The following is a 22,908-nucleotide window of genomic DNA, read 5'->3' as shown; positions in this document are numbered from 1 at the left end:
TTTTCTTTTGTTTAAGACCAAAAAAAAAAAATGTTTTAGATTTTGTCACACTCCTTAGCTTAAACTCAAATTTTGGGTGTATTTTGCTTTCCGTGTCCCTTCTAAAATGTCAGATAGGAACAACCCCAGTGCTAAAAGTAAAAGCCCTGAGGTGTTTTTGTCGATTAGACGAACGTCAAACATGATCAAAAGTGTCAAGGTTCATTTAAGTACCCAATTTTTAAATTAAAGTTTATATATGATGTAGCCGTTATTTGAGCGAGAAAAATTGCTAAAATAGTTGCAGTAACATGCTCTTTCGTGTCATTAAATAAAAACAAGATTTCATTAAACATTTTAGGACCCAATTAATCGCTGAGAAGAATACTATTAACGTGTCCCCGACAACAAACAGAGAGTGAGAGTCGGTGCTCTCGTGCGAGATCCTCTCATCCACGGCGCTCGGGAAAGGCCGTAAATAATTTCGTTCCGTCGATGGTGATGTAAAATGTCAGAAAGCTAGTATGATTTACGTACCGAAAAACAGTGATTTACTGTTGAAAAGTTTAATGTACTGTTCGCAAACATGGACGAATTTGTCGAAAGCATCCTGAGGAAGTGGAATCTAATGGATTTGGTGGATCGCTTTCGAGGTAAGCCTTGTTTTTTGGGTACTGTGAAGATAGCTCAGTCGAAGTGTTTTCATTTAATGCATAGGTAGGGCAGGAAAGTAAGCACTGCAATTATGGCTGCCGTAATGTAGCTCGTTAAATTACACATCTCGGTAATGGTAGAAAGCTACAACGTTGTATATGCAATGCATGCCTAGCGTAATTGTGTTGAGGTTGAGGTCGAAAAGTAAAATGTTGCATTTTGTACATTGATAATTTGAAAAATAATATCGAATATTCAATTAGTTCTGTAATTATTTTGTCATTTAATTTTATTTACTACGTTACCCTGTTGGTTGAAATTTACATCTGGCAAATCAGTTTATTCAGTAAAGTTCAGGAGATTTTTTAAATTGTTTAACAATGACCGTAACATTTTACAACTTTATTAAATATAAAAATAGATGTAATGTAATTTTTCAATATCATTTTAGACGAGGAAGTCAATGAGGAAGCATTTCTATTCCTTACACCGGAAATTATAAAAGAACTTATTCCAAAGTTGGGAAGGCGAGCCATCTTTACCGCTAGATTTAATGAATTCAAGCAAACTCTGCAAGGTAACGAAGTACAGGCTGGTTCGAGTGCACGTTCTAGTGCTTCGCCAACGCCGGCCGAATCCAACGCACTTCAACCGACGGTGCGATATTCCCCATCCGTTACCGAAGAAGCAGCTCGTACATCGTCAGCAGATAATGCGAAGGTAATTGTATGCTTCATAAACCTGTCACATATCACAATGAACTTTTCTGTTTTTAGCAATTTGAGAAATATTTTCTTGAACAGTTATCGCCACACCCCTCAGTACCTTCTGGGAGTGACCCTATTGCGACTACCACAGAACCATCCACCTCAGAAGCGGAATATGATCCCTCGGCTAAGCGCATTAAGCTAGAATCACTAGAAGTCGAAGACTACGGTGACCCCATTCTATTGGAGGACAGTTCCCAGGATTCAGAGTCGCTGATGGTGGAAAGTAACTACAGCATGAATATAAAGATGAAAGATCCGCAGGTCCCCGGGGTTGAGAAGCTCCGTCTACTGCTGCAACAATCACCCTTTGCGCGTTACCTTCTCGGGCTCAGCGAGCTGGACAAATTCAATCGGATTGACCTCACCAACGTCGTGGTGCACTACATTTATTTCAATAGGCAGAATGACCGGTAAGTTGGGCATACCATCAAGCTAAGTTTGGCATAATGTCTACCCTGAGCCCCACTGATTAACTTTCTATTAGGTATCTTTATACTAAGGTAGTAAGCACATTTTTGCCATTATTTTTTTTTTTGATTTTCAGTTCTCGAAGTGACACGTTTAACTACTGGGCTGACGCCATCGTGGCCCTATTTCCAAATGAGGTCAAAGATAATTACTACTCCGCCAAGGAAGGCTACACGGGCAGACTGCAGGCACGATACTCGTATATGATGCGAGTGAGAAAGAATGAAACTTCTCGGCAAGCAAATCACCCGGAAGAAGGACCATCTCAATCGAGCAGTAACCCAAACGAGGACAGCTATCCATCCGAAAAGGGACCGAGTTTCCTGCATCCGGCAGAGTTGCAGATTGTAGAAGAACTCAGACGAATAGTGTCATCGTGTTTCGTTATGCGTGACACGTTGCACTCAAAGACGCTGACCCCCAACCAGAGGAACATACTGACGGCCAACATCGTCAACTATCTGATGGACAAAAATGGAGGACCGTAAGTGTCTGTACAATGATTTTTATGTGCCTTTCAACGATTTCCGATTTCAGCATCCCCCTGCAGGAGTTGGAGCTGTACGCTAAAGCGATCGAGCAGATCTTTCCCAACGAAAATGCTTCGATTTACTTCCGTCGAAAGGGTGAATGCGCTCGTGTTAATGGGAAACTGTTCGACCGGTACGGGTATATGAAGCGGAAGCGCAGTTTGGCCCAAGGGAAATCTTACAACGATTTTCTGGATAGTAACACCCCCATTGGGAAGTTGTGGGAAATTAAAACGGTAGATGAGGCACGAGCTCTGTGGAACGAAACCTACAAAGCGCGGAAGGAGGTCTCGAAGAAGGTGGTACCGGCCAAGCTGTTCGAGCAGTTTCCGTTCCTGGCGCAGCCCGATGGGTACACTTTGGTATGCGAGAGTACGAATAAGAATACCGAAAAGGAATTAATCAAATTCGTTTTACATTTTAGTTTTTGGATGACTTTGATCAAGACCATCCGCATGCCATCGATACGTTCAAGCGACATTGGCCAGAGTTTGCCACCTCAATCTACCGGTACATAGAAGAAAATAATTTCCTGAAGGGTGTTAACGAGTTCGAGACGGAAGGATGTGAGTATTTTATGGTGTTGTTTTCTACCTGTATCTATTATGTTACACTATTTCTACTCAAATATGGCTGTTACAAACTCTGCAAATAAGATACCGTGCGGAAAGTGGGACTGTTCTAGAACGGTGATTAGTACATCCCAGTCGAAGTTGCTAATGATAACTTTGAAAAAAAAAAATCGCCACTGCCATTTTACTGATACAGATACAATTTTGGCGATTCAAAGCACAGGGAACTGTAAATATTCCAAGCATAATTCTTCAATCCGACGTATCTGCAAAAATAAACAAATCGAGATTTGCTTTGCGTGGGCTTGACAAACGCATATTCTACGTACTGAGTCTAAAAAAGTATTCCTACAATCATTTTTTTGATTTTTAAAAATAAATTTCAATTATGCCCTATGTGCACTTTACTCAGTGTTTTTAATTTGGCTACATACACCCTTCGTTTGCACAGCGACTCAACTGTCAACATTTTTCATGCTACCACATACACCGTACATATGCTAATAGCAAAGCGACCTATATGCAGAATCAAAACCTAAAATTATAAACATCAGATACGTCATACTGTTTCCGAATCACTAAACATGTTGGAAATCGAGAGATTCGGATTTCCACAGCTGCAGCTAGCTGACGGATCGGCAAACTGATGTGGAACATCATCAGTATCCGGTTTTAGTCAATATTTTTCACAAAATTTCTCACAAGAACTGTTCTCCTTCTACTTTTGTTACTCACGGCTCCGTCCGGTGCTCCTGTTGGTCTAGTTGAAATTGGAAACATTCGGAAACCAACATTCGTTGTCGTTGAAAGTTGAAACTGACGAATTGACTAACTTTATTAAGTTTCATGGGAATTTTCAAACCGGTGTATGTGCAACTTCAAAACAATACTGGTGTATATGACGTGACGCAAGTGAAAAACGAACTGTCAAATCGACGCATCAAGCAAGGTGTATATATCAATCAAAGTATGGTATCGACGAACCATCCATGGTGTATGTGAGCAGCACAAAGCAAAAGGGTTTATTCGATAATTTTACCAGCTTTTCAATGTAATTCAAAACAAATCGGAATTGTTTGATAGTGGTTCGAAACAATGTGCTTTTTTTCAACTTCTAGTAGACACAGCAATAGAAAAAATGCAAAACATTTTAAACAGGATTTAAAATTCTTTACAATATGTTGCATCGCATTTTTCTCGAAACCATCCGAGTGTTAGATACGCCGATTTGAAAAATTAGGCTTGATTCATTTGAATTTGTAAAACTTTTGTTGGCTAGCTCACATTTAATCACATGAAGAAAGGCAAAAAAAAATAATCCTCCGCATTTCGTAGGTGCTTGCTTCGGTTTTGATTATACACATCAGATTCCTAACTCTTCCTTATTACATTTTGTGTAATATGCTCAGACTTAAATTAAAAGAGAAAAAAATGTAAAGGGTGCCGGTACCAATGGTTGTAATGTACCAGTAGATTGGACTATGGAATAAATCATACATTTTTCGACAAAAACGACATGTGCCATTTTTGGTGGATAGATCGTCTCTAGTTTAGTCGATTTACCATATTCCAGCTTTTTCTTTTATCAAAAAGTCATATCAATAATTAAGTTTATTCAAAAAATGTGCTTCCTTGCACCAGTAGTTGCCGTCGTGTTCCAGTAGTGGATCAACGGATGGAAGCAGTTTTAAAAATGGATGTATAAAAATGAAGAAAAGCCCCAGAGATGACCTTTATGCTTCATTTGAAAGATATTAATTGCTGTTCCGAGAGAAAAATGTATGTAAAAATTTATTATTTTGTTTAGAATTCCTTTTATCATTCCCGAACGTCTACTACTGGAGCAACTACTAGAACACGTGTACCAATAGTGGCTCAGGCGATTTAGTGTTGAAAAATTAGTTTTATCACTCTTTTTATATTTTTTCCCATACAGTTGAGTTTGAAATCTTTCTGTTGTCGCCAAAAGATCACTGTTAAGGCTTTTCGTTATTTTGTTATGATTTTTTATAGCTTAGATAGTCCACTAATGGTACCGGCACCCTACTGCTCGTAGTTATGAAAAATAGCTGTGATTTATTTGCCCTAAACTTCGCTATTCTCTGAATGTCTAGAAAATTGTGAAAAAAAAACTAAGGAATAGATTGGCCAAAAATGACCCGAATGCACAAGGAATGTTATCAATGAAATCGCAATCAATTTTCTGTACACTAATATTGTACGATGTTGTGAGCCACCAAAATAATTAAATTTCACACGAATAAGGAACATCGTTTAGAACGGTCGATTTATTAAAATTTATTAAAACGGTCGAGGTTATTAAAACCAATGATTATATTTTTTATTGACGAAAAGGGCTTGTTCTTCATAAACATCAATAAGAAGCCTTCTAGAACAATCAAGTTATTTTTGGAGCAACAATTTTAAGCATGAAGCAGGAATGGGAGGGATATATTGCTTTATGAAAGCCGAGGAGTTCTCTGCACTTCCATAAGAACACACGGGGAGTTTCGATATGGAAAAGGATTTGTCCGTAACGCTTTTTGTGTGGAAATCTTCAAAATTTTGTACGTGGCTCAGACATTACGCCTACCCCCTCCCCCCATCGAGCGTTACGTAATGTGTGGCGCCGATAAAGATAATATTTGAAATGAATATGTGAGCATATACACGGTTAACTATACCGATAGTGCAGTTACTACACGTACCGGAAATGATCCTGAGCATGCAACAATTTTTCTTATATAAAAATTATTTTCACCGATATTTTACATATTTACATACCTCAAATACCCAACCCCGCCTTTAGACAACTACTGGAACACTACGGCAACTACTGGTGCAAGAAAGCATTATTTTTGTGACAATCTAATTATTTATATGATTTTACAATAAAATAAAAAGCTGAAATTTGGCATGTCGACCAAACTAGAAGCGATCCACCAAAAATAGTGCATGTCAATTTTATCGAAAAATATAGTTTTATTCCATAGTTTAATCTACTGAGTCTACCCTGTTTGGCATTATGCCATATGGTGTAATGCCGTTTGGCATACAGTCGTTTGTCATAGCGATCGTTTGGCATAATCGCCGTTTGGGATAATTGTAAAAAAAGTTTAGATCAAATTCCTTCTATTAAGCAAGGGGGTGTGGATAAACTGCTCTCTAGCGTACATTTCGTTGTCAGTTAATGATAAGACATACTTCTAATCTTCATTTTTCAAGGAAACCAATATTCAATAAAGCACTTTCGGAATTGCATCATACATGGTTTCCGGGGTCATTATATCCAGGATATTAAAGCGCATTTTTAATAAAAATGTCATGCCAAAAGTCATGGCATGTCATTTGAAAAAAAAAAGAACATGATAAGGAATTTAATTCATATGTCAAATTCACGAATCAATAAATCATTTCTCGATGCTACAAGTCGTTTTTTGAAGCCTTAGGCATGATCATAAAATATCACAGGTGTTGTATTTGTAAAAAAATATTTATTTCTTGAAGCTCGAAACAGTTATGTCTTATCACGATTTTTTTAGCGACGGGGTAAAAGCGACCACCGTGATTTTCGTACACAATTTTGCGACAAAATATATCAGTTCCCATTGATTCTAAAAAGTATAATGTTTCATGAATTGTACATTGATTAATGTAGATATTGAATCATTTTTAGGGTTAATTAATTAAAAATACTTATCATCACCTTAAGACATCCATATTTTGGAAAAATATGGGGAATTGGCTTGTATTTTTAACAAAACAAATTTCATTTTACTTGAATAGTAATGAACAAAGTAGTTACAACTTTTAAAATGATTTAGACATTTTATTTGGTATAAATTAGGGGTGGCGGCCTTACCCCATCAACAATGGTTGGTTTTACCCCGCTTGCGCCATTTTCACAACTATGGCCTTATTCCAAAGCTAAATATTTAAAATTCATATTTCATTACACTGAAGCATATTTCACATTTCTGTTAAAGCATAAATGGGTTGTTTCTTATGTTTTTCACAAAAATATTTCTTCCGAAATCCTTAAGTGAGCATATGTTAAATTTAGTTCAAATTCAATATCGACGATCAGAAACTTTGTTTTTGATATTTGTTATGGAAAATTTTATGTAAATATCACCTTGATTGATTCGGAATGTCAACATGGTAATGGAATGTCCTGTGTTTATGGAAAGTGCTTGGTGAACTTTTAAGAAAACCGCCATTTTCATGCCAAACTGAAGGTGGTCCGTCTTACCCCGGCGGGCGCTCTTACCTCTTCTTCCCCTACTTTATGACGCATCTTACGGTCCTGGATATTACTGTACTACTACACTATCTTCCTTTTCAAATTATGCCAAACGATCATTGTGCCAAACGACTATTATGCCAAACGGGGTAGACACAATCTACTGGACCATTATAACGATTGGTACCGGTGCCCTGTAGTACAGGGCGAGGCAAGATGAGCATGCTCCCTTAGGCTAGACCAGTGGTTCCCAACCTTTTTGAAGCTGTGATCCCCTTTGAGGATCTACAAACATCTCGCGGACCCCTAAAATCTTACCTAAAATCTAACCCCTAATGATCTAGAAATCATTGTTCATGAAAATCTGTAGAAGATCACACGACGATTCAACAGATATCCTATGCATGCACAGTTTAAAAATCACTGTAATCACTTGGATGAGTCCATTGAGAATTGAACCAGAATTGCGATGAAAACCTTCCTTAAAGACACTTTGGCAGCTCTATGGTCTGTTTCTAGGTAAAATAATAAAAAAATGTTTGAGCGAGGAAGGAATGGTGCGTTAATCCTGGTCACGGCACTAATGTTTCGTCTAAGAAAGGAGGCCTACGTGGTGTTTGGAAGGCGTTGATGTCCAGATAACGAAGAAACAATGGAACTAACTGATTTATTACCATTGAGACATGTAGTTTCCTGTTCAATGAAGAACGAAAGAAATTAAAATCAACCCTCCATTTCTCAATACTGAAGGTACCATCGGTAGAGTGTTAGAACACAAAAACCAGTGCATATGCAGGGACCATCAAGTTAGACAAGAAAACCAACTTTTACTCTGGTTCTCTAAATCGATATCGATTAAGGGATAATTGACTGTATACTGCCAAAATGAGTCAAAGTGCCTGGAATAAAATACGCTTCCCTACTTGAAAAAAATCTATCAAAAATACCGCCAGCAATTCGGCAAACAAATTCTCAGGAGTTAATTGAAGATAATCTCAAAGTATTTCTCAAAGATTCCACCATCCAAGAAAATCTTATCAATCAAAATACCAGATATTGCTAGGTATTCTTCAAAAATCACCTCAGGAAGCTGCTGAATATTTTAAACCACTTAATAATAAGTTTCTTAAGAGTAAATTATCGGCGTTGTGAGGAATCATATATATAAAATCCCAGAGTTGTCTGTCTGTCAGTAACGCTTTGAAATGTTTCATCGAAAAGTTTCGTTGAGCACTACAACAGCAGCTTAAGAGCACTACAACGGTCTATTTTAATATAAGAACAATACGATTGCAAATTGTGGAGCACTAGGATAATTCTTTGACGTAACAAATTGACACGTTGAACAAATCAACTTCAAGCAAATTGTAATTCGGTCGAACTTGAATCGGGTTGGAGTTATATATATGAAACGAGTTTCTCCTGTTTCAGCTCAGGTTCAAAAACGAGTTTGACATATCTAAAAGCAAGATAAACATGAATGAGATGAATGTGCGCCGAATATTCGAGTTTTATTAATTTACAGTAGAACATCCATGAGTCGATATTCATCGACTCGATATCGACACATGGATGCATACTAAAAAAAATGCATACTATGATCGAGGATTCCTTAAAAAAGCTTTCCAAAACATTCCTGTTCCATGACTCGATATTTCCTTGAGTCGATGGGCTTTTCACCACAACTGTGATTTTGAAAAATGACAATGAATCACACTATTTTGCACTTTGCTAGAAGATTCTACTCTCTAATTCACAGAACCTTCTGGAACTTTTGAAATATTTCAGAACAGAAGAAACACTACAACAGCATATAAGGCTATAATTATTTCAGATTAGAACACTACAACATTATTGAGGCTACGTGCTTGATGGAGTATGGCCAGAGCAAAAATTTAGGCGATTTTGAGGTCATCAGTATCATGCGATATGAAAGATTATACGTAGCTTTTTGCCAGGGATGCCAAGTCAATTTTTCAAAAATCTGGAAGATTTTGAAAATTTGTCTGGAAAAGTCTGGATCGCTTATGTCGTTAATGAAGAACCTTACAAATTATTTGCAAAACCTTACAAATTCGTTTCAGATTATATCTGGATCTTCCAGATTTTTGTAAAATGCGCGGCCTCAAAAATCTGCAATATTCCAGACAAATCTGGACGGTTGGCAACGCTGCTTTTGCTTTAAAATTTCGTTGTAACGTGGCTAGCCACGTCGGGTAAGCTAGTTCGTATATAATTTTTATCTGGAACTATCCGATTATTTAGTCGGATATCCGTTAAGAATCTTCGCAAAAATCACTACGTCGTTATCAGTCGAAAATCTCGTAAAAAATCCTGATGAAACAGGCTAACATTTCGTTTTGTTTTTAATCCTGTCAATTATCACCAGGATCCCGAGAATTGTTTTTAGATCTCGATAGGAAGATAATTGAATCTGCCAAGGGTTAAACCACAGACATTTAAGAAATTATGTATGACTACCTCCATCAACCATCTTAGGACGCGCATTAGATAAACCTGGCTTTCAAAGTCTTATTCACAAAATTATATTGGAAGTATTTTATCAGTATTTGTATGGTTAATATAAACAAAGTGAGTTACAATTTAAAAATATTTGGTATAAGGTACAGTGGGGGAAGTGTATCAGTGGGGTAAGTGGATCATTTGTCAATATAAAGCATAAATGCTTGAATATGTTGAATGTTTTCGCACCATTGCTTCGTTCTAGGTTATATTCTTACGCCCACACTGATACTATTGCAAAACTGGTACTACACGTACACTAACACAAACAAACTTGTTAGCTGCAAAAAGTAATTAATTTGAAAATTGTTTTCCATCAATCAAAATCCATTGTATCTCTGTCTAAAATCGAATTCTATTATTTTTTTCGACACATGGTGAGCATATCAGTTCTAATTGAATGAATCACAATGTAATATATGTCATTTTTATAAATAAATACAAATATATTGGACATGGTACACTTACCCCTACTTTTTAATGGGGTGGGGTAAGTGGATCAAGCATAATTATCATTTATTGGCAGACTGCTTACGAGAATTTTAAAAAGCTTTAATATCCGCAAATGTTGTTTTTCTTTATTTTGTTCCATTCCCAGCTTGAATTTGTCAAATTGACCATAGAAAATTTGAATGAATCCACCTGAAAGTTTTTTTAACCTTTCGGGAATAAAAAAATTATAATTTCAAAATTTACACGAAACTTTTCGTGGTTTATCTAAGCTGAGTTGTAAAAGAGCAAAATATACTAATTTTCCAATCGAAAGCATAGTATCGTACCTTATTTGACCATATAAATTGCTCTAGACAGATGATAAACATATATTAATAAATAAAATAGAAGGATTTCAGTTTGTTATTAAAAAGTAAATGTAACTTATATTTTTAAATCAAAAGTGTTTTTCGAAAACATCGTTAGGAATAATCCTACAATACTTCTGTATAACTTATGCGTATAAATGGATGAATTTTCTCCAAGTTTTTCTAGTTACAATGTTTTTTTTTGTTCAAATTAGTATGAACTAATATATACATATTTTTTATTATATTTTGATTAAATAAAGATACTTTTTAATTTTAAAGTATTAAAATGTAACATTACAAGCACTAATCACTTGAACGAGGGTAATACCATTCTTGTTAAACATAATCACACTACATTTGTTTCGAGAACAGATTTTTTTTAATGGTGATCCACTTACCCCACCATGGTGGTGCAAGTGGATTATTTGGCGCAAATTTTTAAGTCTCTCATTCTCAATACATAACAATCAGAAAATTCGAAATAAATGACGATTTGAAATATAATAGTCCCTTATTTGTTATCCACAGAAAAAAGTTTGAGTTACATTATTCACGTTAGCTGTACATAACAATGAATTTAACTATTGATTTTGCTGTATCCACTTACCCCACGGTACCTTATCAAACATCTACAGCCCAGTAATAATTCTAACTTGAAAACCAAAAGATAGGTAAGAGATTTCTGACATTTATACATCAATCTAGAAAAAAAAAACTATACTTATTGTCCATGGCTTCGCGGACCCCCTGAGAAGTCGTCACGGACCCCTGGGGGTCCGCGGACCACCGGTTGAGAAACCCTGGGCTAGACCAATGTTTGCTGAATGTGATCATTATTTTTCATTCAAAATGACATGGAATCGATTATGTAACACGTTTTCTAGCATTCATAAACATAGCAAGTTCAAAAAATTTCATTGAAGCAAATAACTAAATAAAAATGATGTTCTTCAGTTGGTTTAAATATGCTGCGAGGCAAGTTGTGCACCCCTGCGGAGCAAAAGGTCAGTCTCCTGATTAACATTTTTTAATTATCAATGCTGGACTAGGGTTGTCATGCCTATTACGGCTTAAACCAGCCGACGGTGTTTTGAAACTACTTGAAGGTTGTAGACACTAACGTTGGCTCAATGAGATGGTTAGTATGGGTTCGGCTTTTGACGTGGTCCTGTGACGTAGTTGGTTAACGCGTCTAGCGTATTTTGAGTCGTGAGATCGAAGCCCACCAGAACGATTCTATTATTTTTCAGAATTTTACATCTCAATTTGTTCAAATTGACTTTTGTGTCTACGACCTTCAGGTATTTTCAATTTATTATCAATGGTTTCTCATTTTTTTTAAGGCACTCTGTGCTCGTGGCCACTACTGTGCCGAAATCAGTTGATCTGTAGCTTCTTAACCGATACAGATCTATTTTTAACTTAACTATATATTTACATCTGCACTCTCTCCTACTCTTTTACTCTCACACCGAGCAGGTAGGAGAGAGCTCTGCTGTCAGTGAGGCTAGCTGCCTGCGAAGAGGGTCAGTTTGTCTCAGTCACCATCTGATACTGACGGAGGATGGATGTGCTCCCCAAAGCACGGTCCTCCGTGAGGCGTCTTCTGGTGGCTGGACGGGTTTTTTGTGGAGGGGCTGGGAATCGAACCCATGACCTTCCGCTTATGAAAGCGAAAGCGTAACCTCAAGGCTACAGACCCCCCTAATGGTTTCTCATTGATACGCATTATATATTCTGCATCAAGCTACAGTGGGGATTCGCTCATTGGTGGTCCGCTACATGGAATGACTCGACGGTTGGAAAATGTTCCAACTAAAAAGCACTCGGATGTCAAGAGTAGATGTCAAACTGACTTTGGCATCTGAGCACCTTTGCATTGAAGTTTCCATATATAGAACAAATGAGCATGTATATGTGCGTTTTGTGACGATTTGCTCTCCAAATGCGGGAGTCTGGAGCATTTTCACCGGCTGTCAGTCGTTCCAACTAACGAGTCGGATTCGCTAGCTGGAAGGCAGTCGTGTTCCAACCAGCGAATCCCCGCTGTATACATTTTAAATTTTGTCCGGGCAGAAAATTCTTGAGCACTGAAACCTTATTTATCAAAGTACTACTACTATTGATACACAGCTCGATTTTGTCAAAAAAAAAATGATCGAAAAAAATAGTTTTGCTTAAAATTTAAGCTCTTTCACACCTGTAGTAAACCTATTGTTCCTATAGTAGCACTACTCAGTGTTGGTACACTCACACTCAAATCTCAATCATTGAGTTCTCACGAGAGAATAAACTCATTTGAGATCTGCAGCGCAAAACTTACGCATGAAATTTTAATGCAAAATCATTCGGTCACCTTCATACCGTCAAAAATGGTTCAATCATGAAACCCATCGAAAATCTGTCAAAACCCAATGTCATTGTTTACATTAGAAAGGTTTGTTATATTTCTAGCAGAAAAACAAAGAATATTTACTTTGCGTGCTGTGGAAATACAAGCCAATGAGTCAAACGGATGAGCCAACTCATGAATGATTCTTTGGCTGCTGAGTTGCGTGAGTCACAACTAAGTGTGAAAAGTCTCAAGCATGAGAATTGATGAATTAAGGCGAAGTACGCCGTCGTTGATGATTGTCGCTAATTCATCTCCCATTTTCGAATCAAAGAAAATCAGTTGGTTTTGCACTGGCACAGCTGAAAAAGTATCAGCATACTTTATGCATATTAGCGCGTCCAGTGATACTTTTCCAAGTCAATATAAACTATCAAGACTGACCCGCATAAATTAGAACCGTACGAGTACTGTTTCCCGTAGTGTCTGCAACCATTTGCAACCGCATCTGAATAATTTGTCGTAATATGCAAAATAACAATAAACCAACCTTACGGCGAACGATATTGACTGTTTGGGGAACGGTAAATGCACAAATAACAATGTGGGTAATAGGCGGTTAAGTTATGTAACCATTTCAAAACGAAGATTTTCTTGAACAAAATTTTTCGTGGCCAATTTGCCAAGAGGTACATATACTATCCATTTTTTGCCAAATCCATTATAAGTGAAACAGTTAAGAAACATTAAAACCATAAATTCGAGAAAAAACGAATAATGTATGGGTTATTGTTAGTTTTTGGTGCTTTATATTTATTTTCACCCTATATTGTACTGTTCTTTTGTGATTATACCGTAGAGGAAAAAAAAAATAAGCTAGGAAATGATGAAGACATCCAATAAGAAATAATGAAACATGTATACAATAGTACACAATTTACTTCAATTGATACATTTACAAGCACTTTGCCGAGTCGAAAAAATTGTACTTATAAAAAAGAAGTCGTTATTGCTTGAATTTGAAGTAAATTGAGACTGCACATATTTTGTCTCATTATTTCTCATTATAAAAAAGGTTCAATTTTCAGTTTTATTATTCACTACTTTTCCTTACCAACTATTTAACATTTTTTTTAAACACTGTGGGCGTTGATTGAATGTTCTCCCAGGTTGTAACGTTCGGCAACTTCCGGAAGTATCAGCTTCCGAAAATGTTCTCACCGGTAATAATCCTGCTGGATTGGCTGTTCTGGTTTTGTAAGTCAACTTAGTCCCGGTTATATTGCTGATAATTGATCGGTTGCGCAGCTGAAAACTCAAGGAGCCGGCTGTAGCGTCTGGCCATACTCGTAACTACGACCGTTGAAATGGATCCACTGTCCAACATCGATGGTATCTGCATCTTGTCCTATATCTTTAAAGGAAATGAAATAAATTAATCCATTTGTAATACTTAGATTGGATTAATTACTTACCAGCACTCGATATTTTTTACGATTTTCTGTTCAAACTGAAGAAAAACAAGCAAAGAAATTTATTCTTTTGTTTTTTTTTCGATGGACATTGCAAAAACAAACACGCTTAAAAAACATACAGCCACTTTTTCGGTTCCACATAAATATAAAAATAATTTTATGTTTTGGATCCCTGTTTTCACACAAATCGTTCAAATATATATTATTTTTTATGTCAAGTTGCGTAACCAGAAAAAAATAAAAATAAAAAAATAATATATAAAATTGATCGCTGCAAAGATTTGCAAAGCTGTTGAAAGAAGTTTTCAGGAGTGTTAGGCTGAGGTAACATATGGTGAAATGCTCATATGTATTAGTGTGTTGTGCAAGTAGAAGCACGAACCGTTCGACAAACGGTAATTTTATATTTTTACTGTTTCCCACAATTTTTCATTCCCGTATAGTTTTACAATTTCTGGACACTTTCCAATATTGTCACTGTTTGTTGTTCGTTACACAAATAATTTGAAATGGTTTAATGCTCTACCACTGATATTGTTTAACAAAGAAGCAACTGTTTCCGATATATTAACCTTACCGGTTAGAAGAATCTTATTGTTTGGAAAACAAGGCAAACTGTATTTTTCCATGCGGGGACTTTTATCGCTTTGAAATAGAATGCAGCAAAGTGCTGCCAAAACGTATGACGGGCTACTTAGCCTTAAGAACCTTTTTCAACATCAATCGAAAGGTTTGATCCACACTTTAAAGGAAAAATAGAAGTTTTGTAAAAATATGCCCAAGTAACCAACAAGCACTTAAACTAGCATCCATTCAGCACTATAGGTGTCCTCACAGCAACGCATTAAATGCTAATTAAACCTATAGCTGCTTTGTCAATGCAGGTTTTGGCGAAATAACGTGCTGTTTTAATGCACCACCTTCAGGAACGTTGCACTCGATTGTCAAAAAAGTGTAACGCCTCCGAGAAGGAAGAACCAAAACAAAAATAGTTTACATCTCCTTACACTTCTTACCGTTGCTGACGCCGATACTTCTGAACTGTATTTTTTGGCTACTCTGTCTTTAATTGCGATTCGAAACCATGACCCGTTGAGATATCGACATCCGATGGCAATGTATCACGCTGCAGGAGCTGCTGTATAAGATTTTATGCTGCGCAATGATATTATGGCCTACTTTACGTACGTTTTATCCACATGAAATAATTTTGGTTGTGTACCTATGCGGAAACTATCTATGTCTCAATTTCCTTATACACCCTTGAGTCATTTGAAATCGAAACTAAATGGTAATTTATCGTATCGGGTGTTGAATAATTTTGTTTCCCCGTAGCTGTACCATCGGCTTATTGCATATTTTTATCTCTGTGATATCTGTTATCCTATACCTCTTCCTATTGCAATTAAAGAATGGTTGATTGTGCTGGCGTATTTCGTCATGACGTTCATTTTTCTCCTTCACTCGATAGCATCGGTTCAATAAATTGTCAAAGCAGCCCACACAAACTAAGAAGGCTAGGTAATGCCTTAAGAGAGGGGGAGAGACAAAGGATGTTGTCTTTTCAATAACATATCATCTGTACTCCTCTTACATGACATTAACACAGCAGTAGAGAAGTATTTCGAAGCAGCCGAGAGGTTTTAAAAAGCACTTCTTCTGTCCATTAAAGGCAGCTAAGCAATCCAACTTCTTTATTAGGCCAAGGAGCAGTAAAAATGCTAAAAGCAGTCTACTGCGCGGCTTATTTTAATGCTTATTGGTTACCTGGGTGGTCATGCCTATGTTCGTTGTCACAATTCAGTGTGAAGAAGGACGATGAGACCCTATTGAATGAAGACTAACAGTCGTAAATATTCGCCTAGCCAAGTGATTAGCAAAAGTGAAAGTTGATGATGTGAAATCGATCACTGCAGATACGCCGTTATGATACAAAACGCGAGAGTTGATTGTTTATCAATAGCTTTACTATTTAAACAGTTAATTGACTATTCGAATAATCTAATGAGTAGTGAGTTATAGTTTAGTTATTACTGCATAGTATCCATCTGATTTGGGTTGTCTCGAGTTCGTCAAAAATCTTTAGAGCTCTAGAACTGCCATGGAAAAGAGAGGATTGAGCAAGATCTTTCTGAAGATAGCGGGTTTGATCTTTACGAGTTAAACATTTCTTGACTTAGTGAATAAATGAGCAAAAGAAAATTTTATTAATTGCCATCATTGTATACTTTAACGATTTCTTTCGAAAATGCTGAGAATCGTTTTTATACCATGTATTTTCGTCAAGTTTCAATAACAAGGTGTTATTCCAAAAATCAAGGAAAGGTCCGATCGGCATGAAAATAGGGACTGTTGCATATAATAATTGTACTCAAACATAATTGAATCGCTTACATTTCTCGGTTACTTTTTCAAATCGACGTAAGTAACTTCCATACGGTTTTGAGAAAATTAATTCAGAAGAATCACAACCTGTCTTCTAAAACTGTTTTAAACTGAATCACCTTTTTAACATTTTTTCGACGTGTACATTTCTTAAATTTTGCATACAATGAGCTCGCGTTAAAAAACTATGGAGTTCCTATTATCTCACACAAGAATTTTATGACAAAATTATAAGCCGTTTTATTCAGTTACTTGCGACGTTTTTCTACCAGTGTAAAATCGACTAAAGTAGTGTTTTGTTTTGATTCGGGGTTAAGTCACTTTGTCTCTCCATACAGCGGGCCGGCGAAAGTAGTGGTTAGGTTGCGAAAGTTGAAAATCTTACTTTCGTCGTTTTGTAAATCCGGAAATTAAACGTTCCAAAAGTGAAAAATCGAGTTGGTTCAGAGCGTTACGCGTAGAATTTCGTCTGCGGAACACATACACTGAGGCAAAACTCTCGCATGATTTTCATAAGATCAAACTAATGAACGCGTTTTTTATTATTTTTTTGTTGGTTCATAAGACACTTGCGTATTTCATTCGACGAGATTGAGATTCATAAGACAAGTGTAATTTTTTCATAACAATCAATTGCCAATGTCATAAGAACGCTTATGAACCCCATTGCTCATCATTGTGAAGAACCACGTGAGGCAAATTTTCTCGGTACAGCCATTTCACTATCAGAAATTCAATATGGCTTCCGAAATGGACGTGTTTGCTGATTTGTCGCTGGCTGACTCCGTTTCTAATGCATCAAAGGGTAAATATTTTCTATTTATCATCAATTCCGCTGTAACTAACACTTTCTTTCGATCAGATTAAGGAATTGGATCCAAAGAATAAGATTTTTGAATGAAAAATCCTATAGGATCGATAAAGCAAGTTTGTATACTTTTTCACTTGAGTCTGTATGAATACGTTTTCGAGATTTGATCAATATCCGTGAAGATCGCTGATGTAGGGCCACATGTGGGGGCATTTTTATAAATTTCCTATTTTAAACTCGTAGTATCAAATATACGCGGAAACGCTAAGCATCATTCGCAATCTTACAGCATCTAAACCGGCAGACAACTACACTATAGTGGAAATCATCGAAGGTGCTGAAGCCAATTTGTACACGTTGCCCTCCAAATGGGTGCACAAAAACGGATGGAACCGTGACGGGCCGGATGTCTTACGGAAAAGCGCTGGAGGAACAGATCTCTGCTACTGGCCCAGCAATGCTGCTGGCTATCGTTTGCTAGAGCGCGCGAAAGAAGATCCTAGCATATCGGTTGTTCGAGACTGCTCGAATGCCTGTCGATGCAAAATCATGAAAGCTAACTTGAGAACGTTCGAAGAGGTATATATGATAAATATAATCACGATGATATATTGCAAGCAGGCAGTTTTTGAACCTAAAGGATTGTTGTTCCATTCCAGGCATATCTTGAACAACAAATGATGGAGATGAACAACGCACTAGAGAAGCACGATCTTCATCGAGAGTTACAAAACGGATCCGACGTGCCCGATAAGCTCAAAATTCCCGATAGAAAAGATATGAAAGAACCGGATGTATTACAAGCAGTGAATCTAGTCTCTCGAACAGCAAATGCCAGTGTTCAAATATCGCTTGCATCGACAGCACTCCAGTCGACGGTTGATGCACTCCAAGCTAAAGTTAATCGAATCTCAGGGGAATTTGAAGCTTTCAGAGCGCTCGTTAGAGCTGAATTTGCTACGTTACACCAAGCTAGGGCACCCTCAGCGCCTGAACACCAAGTTCCAAATCACACTCCAGCAGTGTCTACGCCTATGCCTCCCGTACCAGTGGCTGCTGCTCCAATAATTACCAATATTCAAACTTCTCCGATTCCGGTCGTACCAGTGCATCCTGTCAATAGAACCATAGCACAGGGCAATCAGCCAGCTGACCCTCCGTTAGTACCCGTCAAGAATCTCGAAGATCTAGAAGCATTACAAGAGCGAGCCCGAGATGAACGATTTGTAGAGTCCGTTGTACACTCGTTGGGCATAGTACATGGCCAGGGTCGATCCGTTGGTAATGGATGGACCGTAAGCCTTCAAACCGTGGACTACTTTTTCGACAGGCGATTCTTGCTTCGGTGTTCGTGGACCGGTAGTGGTCGTAACAAAGAAAAGGCTGGTGAGAGGATTAGCAAAATAGCATTCCACAAGTACGACAAGGTGATAAACTTGTTCTATCGGGTTATTGTCTACTCCGACCCATTGTTCACGTACAACGATTGCATGAAATTTCTCCATCGCTGCATACGGAACGCAAAGGCTCGGGCAGCGGATGTGAAAGGAATGCGCTTGTCGGTGGCGCGAAATCGCAAAAAGCGAAGCGATCGCATCGGAAACTTCAGCCAAATGCTTCCTATGGATACGAGCCATTTGGAACAGCCGGAAGAGTATTACTATCAAGTCGAACCGTTGGTCAAAGACGAATACGTGGATGAAAATGTTAATCAGTACGATGTACTGTAGATAGCTGTAAGTTTTACATTTGAGGAGGGGCTTAGTGTGTACCAAATGTGTTGCATTAAAGTATCTACATACACTCAGTGACAAAAGCTAGTAACCAAATACTGTTTTCCATACAAGATGCCCCAGTTTGGGGCTCTGTGTCTCAGTTCCTGATTGTCCGAATCGGCTAAAATTTAAATGACGAACTACAAATAACTTGAATTTTTGTCTGTAGTTACATTACAATGTTTTTCCATGGATTTTCAGAGGATGACTTACTTTTGACTTTGATCAATCGAAAATCTATGATACGATACCCATTATTTGATAAACTAGGGGCAGAACCTTATTTAAGGTCAAACATGCTGGAATCCAATTGCTTGTGCACAAAGCTATAAGGTGCCGCGGGGCAAGTGGGTAAATGGGGTAAGTGAAAACAATTGATATATTTTACTGAATATGTGAATTAACGTTTTAAACTCATGCGTAAACCTTTGAGGTCATTGAGAACATTACGATAGGTAAGAGATTTCTGAGATTTTTCAGCCATTATTGCATAATAGAGTGAAAAATTGTTAACCTGTCAACTGTTACTCCGTAACAAGATGGCGGCGTACAATCTTATTTTAATATTTTCAGTGGAAAAAAGTCGCGGAAAATATTTTTTTGTACCACTTCTTAGTTGTCCTTTGTGACAGTTTCAAACTGCAAGTAAACATGGTTCGCAATTATTATATAAAAACATAACATATTAGAAATCATGGAAATTCTTTAAAAGATGTTGGCAAACATTACAATATCAATACGTCTACTTCGGGCAGCCAATTAAAAGGAAGACGTTGACTGAAAAGTTGCAATATTAGAGAACAAACGGAAATCTCATGGAATGTCTATGTAAAGCTAGTTCAAAACATAAAAATGGGATATAGGTCTATCCACATAAAAAAGACCCGAAATACGTTATTGAAGGATTCCGTTTGATTTCTCCCGAAGAGTTATCCGACGTCATATCCGACTTTCTCAAAAACAAATAACGAGCGGTGGAAATTCTACAGAGCAGAAATGCAAATGCTGTCTTATAATGTAAGAACTAACATTGGAAATGTTGCAGTTATAATGTTGTCGAATCATTTCAACTAACATAACTAAACAGAAAAAAATTGAAGTGAAAAGAATAACAATAACCTTTGTTTACATGTTACTTATGTTATTGTTCATTGGGAAGCCTTAACAAGTATTTAAGCTAATAGAAATCGTGAATATACTGTTTGTTTTTGAATTTATTGTTAAATAGGGTAAACTTTTCACTTGCCCCACTTTTGGGGCAAGTGAAAAGTAAGGAGACATTTTTCAAAAACTGTATTTTTTTCAAAAATTGTATTTTTTTCTTCAATTTTTCATAAAAATCAATTTCAGCATGCTGCTTATATATGGTGGGAGTCAAGCTAAAAAATATAAACAACCTCATTTGTTTCAATTTAAAGTCTCTAGAATTGGAAGAATCTCAACTATGCGAATTCCATTACCCACTTGCCCCACGGTACCTTAATTGAAATTGCACTGTCGTTGGATGCTTCTTTGGCAAAATTTGTGTCTTCAATGTTTTTTTTTATTGAATTTGGATTCCAAGCTGTTTCAGCTTACAAAATAGGAAAATCCATCAAGGTTTCAAAAATGGTACTGCCTCGTTAAATACGTTAATAATGGTCAGTCTAATATTATATTATAATTTTGATTCAACTGAAAGGTTTATTTTTCTCGATTTTTTTCAGATCAAACAAATATTCTGACGTCCTGTCTCATCCTCTTGCCACTGCTGTTCAAACTAATGGTACGAAACGAAAAGCATTGGAGCCCCACCCGTTTGGACGTGTGTCGCAATTTTGTCCTATACGCAACCGATTTCAAGCAAGCCGTCCACCAGCTCAAACAACGCCAAGAGCTTCTGAATCTCTGGAAGCTACGCATCAATCCGGTAGTGGTTGCCATCGGGCCCTCGATTGCCGATATCGAAAGCAGCTACATAGTCATCGAACATGTATTCTATCGGATGGAAACGGTACCGGATGCCGTGGAAACTTGTGTAAAAATTCATACCGCTATGAACTTGCAATACCTGGACGAAGTGGCGTCCCCGTGGATGTTGGTGCAACGGTTTGTGATGAAGGTGGAACTGCCCAAGGATAACATCACAACCAAGGTGTTTGCGGTGTTGGAGATTTTGGGTCGACCGATGCGGTGAGGGAGGGATGGGACACCAGGGTAGTAATAAAGACGATATTTTAAATACTTCAATTTTCAGATTGGCATTTTAGTGAAGGCCAAAGTTTGAAGACTGTAATGTAATCTATCAGTATCGCAGATTTTATTGATTGACAAGTATATGTTAGAACTGTTATAAATTATTTGAGCAGAAATAGAAACGACGACATGTTAATATAATTTATGTTTAACAAACTACGTCCCTGTAATTGTGACTTCCTTTTGAATGTGATTAAAAAGTGACTACCTTTTTCCAAAGTTAAGCACAATCGGATTCGTTGACCATCAACGAAAGAATATGCAAGATGAGGATAAATTACCGTTTCTTCAATTACATAATTCGACAAAAAAGTCGATCTGAATGCACAGAGACGAGACACCCCGGGCTTAAAAGTATAAATTACTTGAACATTTTGCATTTTTCATTTAAATATCTAATCTAATTGTTCGAGGCCAGCAGGATGGGTCGAAAGGCAGTGGACTGTAAAACGATTTTTTGGGGGAACACGGCAGAACAAAGCACTTCGCAGCGAAAGGATTACTTACGCGGGAGGATTGGCAAGAGCCAACTTTTCTTGGAATGCGAAGGAATCGAACACGCACGGCTACACTAGAACTACTATTTTTATTTCTCTACATTAGTTTGAAAGTTTCACTGTTGTTACGTAAACGATACGTACTCGGCGTCGGGTGAAATGGATTGGTGAAGTCATTAGGACTGCGTTTGGCTTGAGCATATTGGTGGGAAAGAGTAGAAGACACTCGTCTTCGGTGTCGTTCACGCTGGCGAACGCGTGGCGCTTGTTGATTGGCGACCGGGTGTTGATGGGTTTGCAGACAGTGGTTCTCGCTTCCGTTGGGAGACTGAACATACACCCCCTCAACTAAACAATCCTCACGGTTGGAACCAAGCTGGTTGTCCTCGATGGGTAGCACCGACATTAGGTCGTCCCTTATTTTTCTAAAATGCGAAATGTTATAAGTTCGTCATTGTAAAGTGCTCGTTTTGGTAAGAAAAAAATCAGGTAAAAATTTGAAGTCCGTACGTGGACGCTAAGTAGGTGTAGATGAACCCCGTGCGCCAAATCGAGCACGCTGCTCTAGTGTACGCAACATGAGTACGAATAGCCACTAGTAACAAATTGATGGTCAGCATAGAATTTTGAGTAAAATAACATTTTATACTGTGGATATCTTTATAACACTTCACGCTGACATAAAATTCAGAACTACAAAGAGATCGTTCAAATATTACGTAACGCAACAGGGGGAAGGACGGGATTTTCCGCATTCAATTCGAAGTTTGTATGGAATATACGTTTCAAATATATTTAAAATTGACCCTATGTCACTGTTTCGCTCCGTATACTAGTTGTTCACGTTGAATTGAGT

General features: G+C 37.4%; 1 protein-coding gene across 3 annotated transcripts; it reads left to right on the top strand.

The window, feature by feature from the left end:
* Positions 1–439: 439 nt before the first annotated feature.
* On the top strand, positions 440–21,714 carry LOC5571835. 3 transcript variants are annotated; one of them, XM_021841470.1, is made up of 9 exons: positions 440–632; positions 1,085–1,353; positions 1,437–1,813; positions 1,948–2,355; positions 2,409–2,763; positions 2,826–2,967; positions 17,835–18,124; positions 18,205–19,281; positions 21,027–21,714. In XM_021841470.1, the coding sequence occupies exons 1-8, from the start codon at positions 566–568 to the stop codon at positions 19,273–19,275; spliced, it is 2,979 nt and encodes a 992-aa protein (XP_021697162.1). In that variant the 5' UTR covers positions 440–565; the 3' UTR covers positions 19,276–19,281; positions 21,027–21,714. The 3 variants fall into 3 exon arrangements, with proteins under 3 accessions (XP_021697162.1, XP_021697161.1, XP_001659966.1); XM_021841469.1 differs by having other exon boundaries at positions 441–632; positions 1,410–1,813; XM_001659916.2 differs by lacking the exons at positions 17,835–18,124; positions 18,205–19,281 and having other exon boundaries at positions 446–632; positions 1,410–1,813.
* The last annotated feature ends 1,194 nt before the right edge of the window (positions 21,715–22,908 follow it).

This window comes from Aedes aegypti, chromosome 2, assembly GCF_002204515.2.
Source record: "Aedes aegypti strain LVP_AGWG chromosome 2, AaegL5.0 Primary Assembly, whole genome shotgun sequence".
NCBI lineage: Eukaryota > Metazoa > Arthropoda > Insecta > Diptera > Culicidae > Aedes > Aedes aegypti.
Note: the sequence above shows the minus strand (reverse complement) of the source record. Positions and strands in the feature narration are given on the sequence as shown.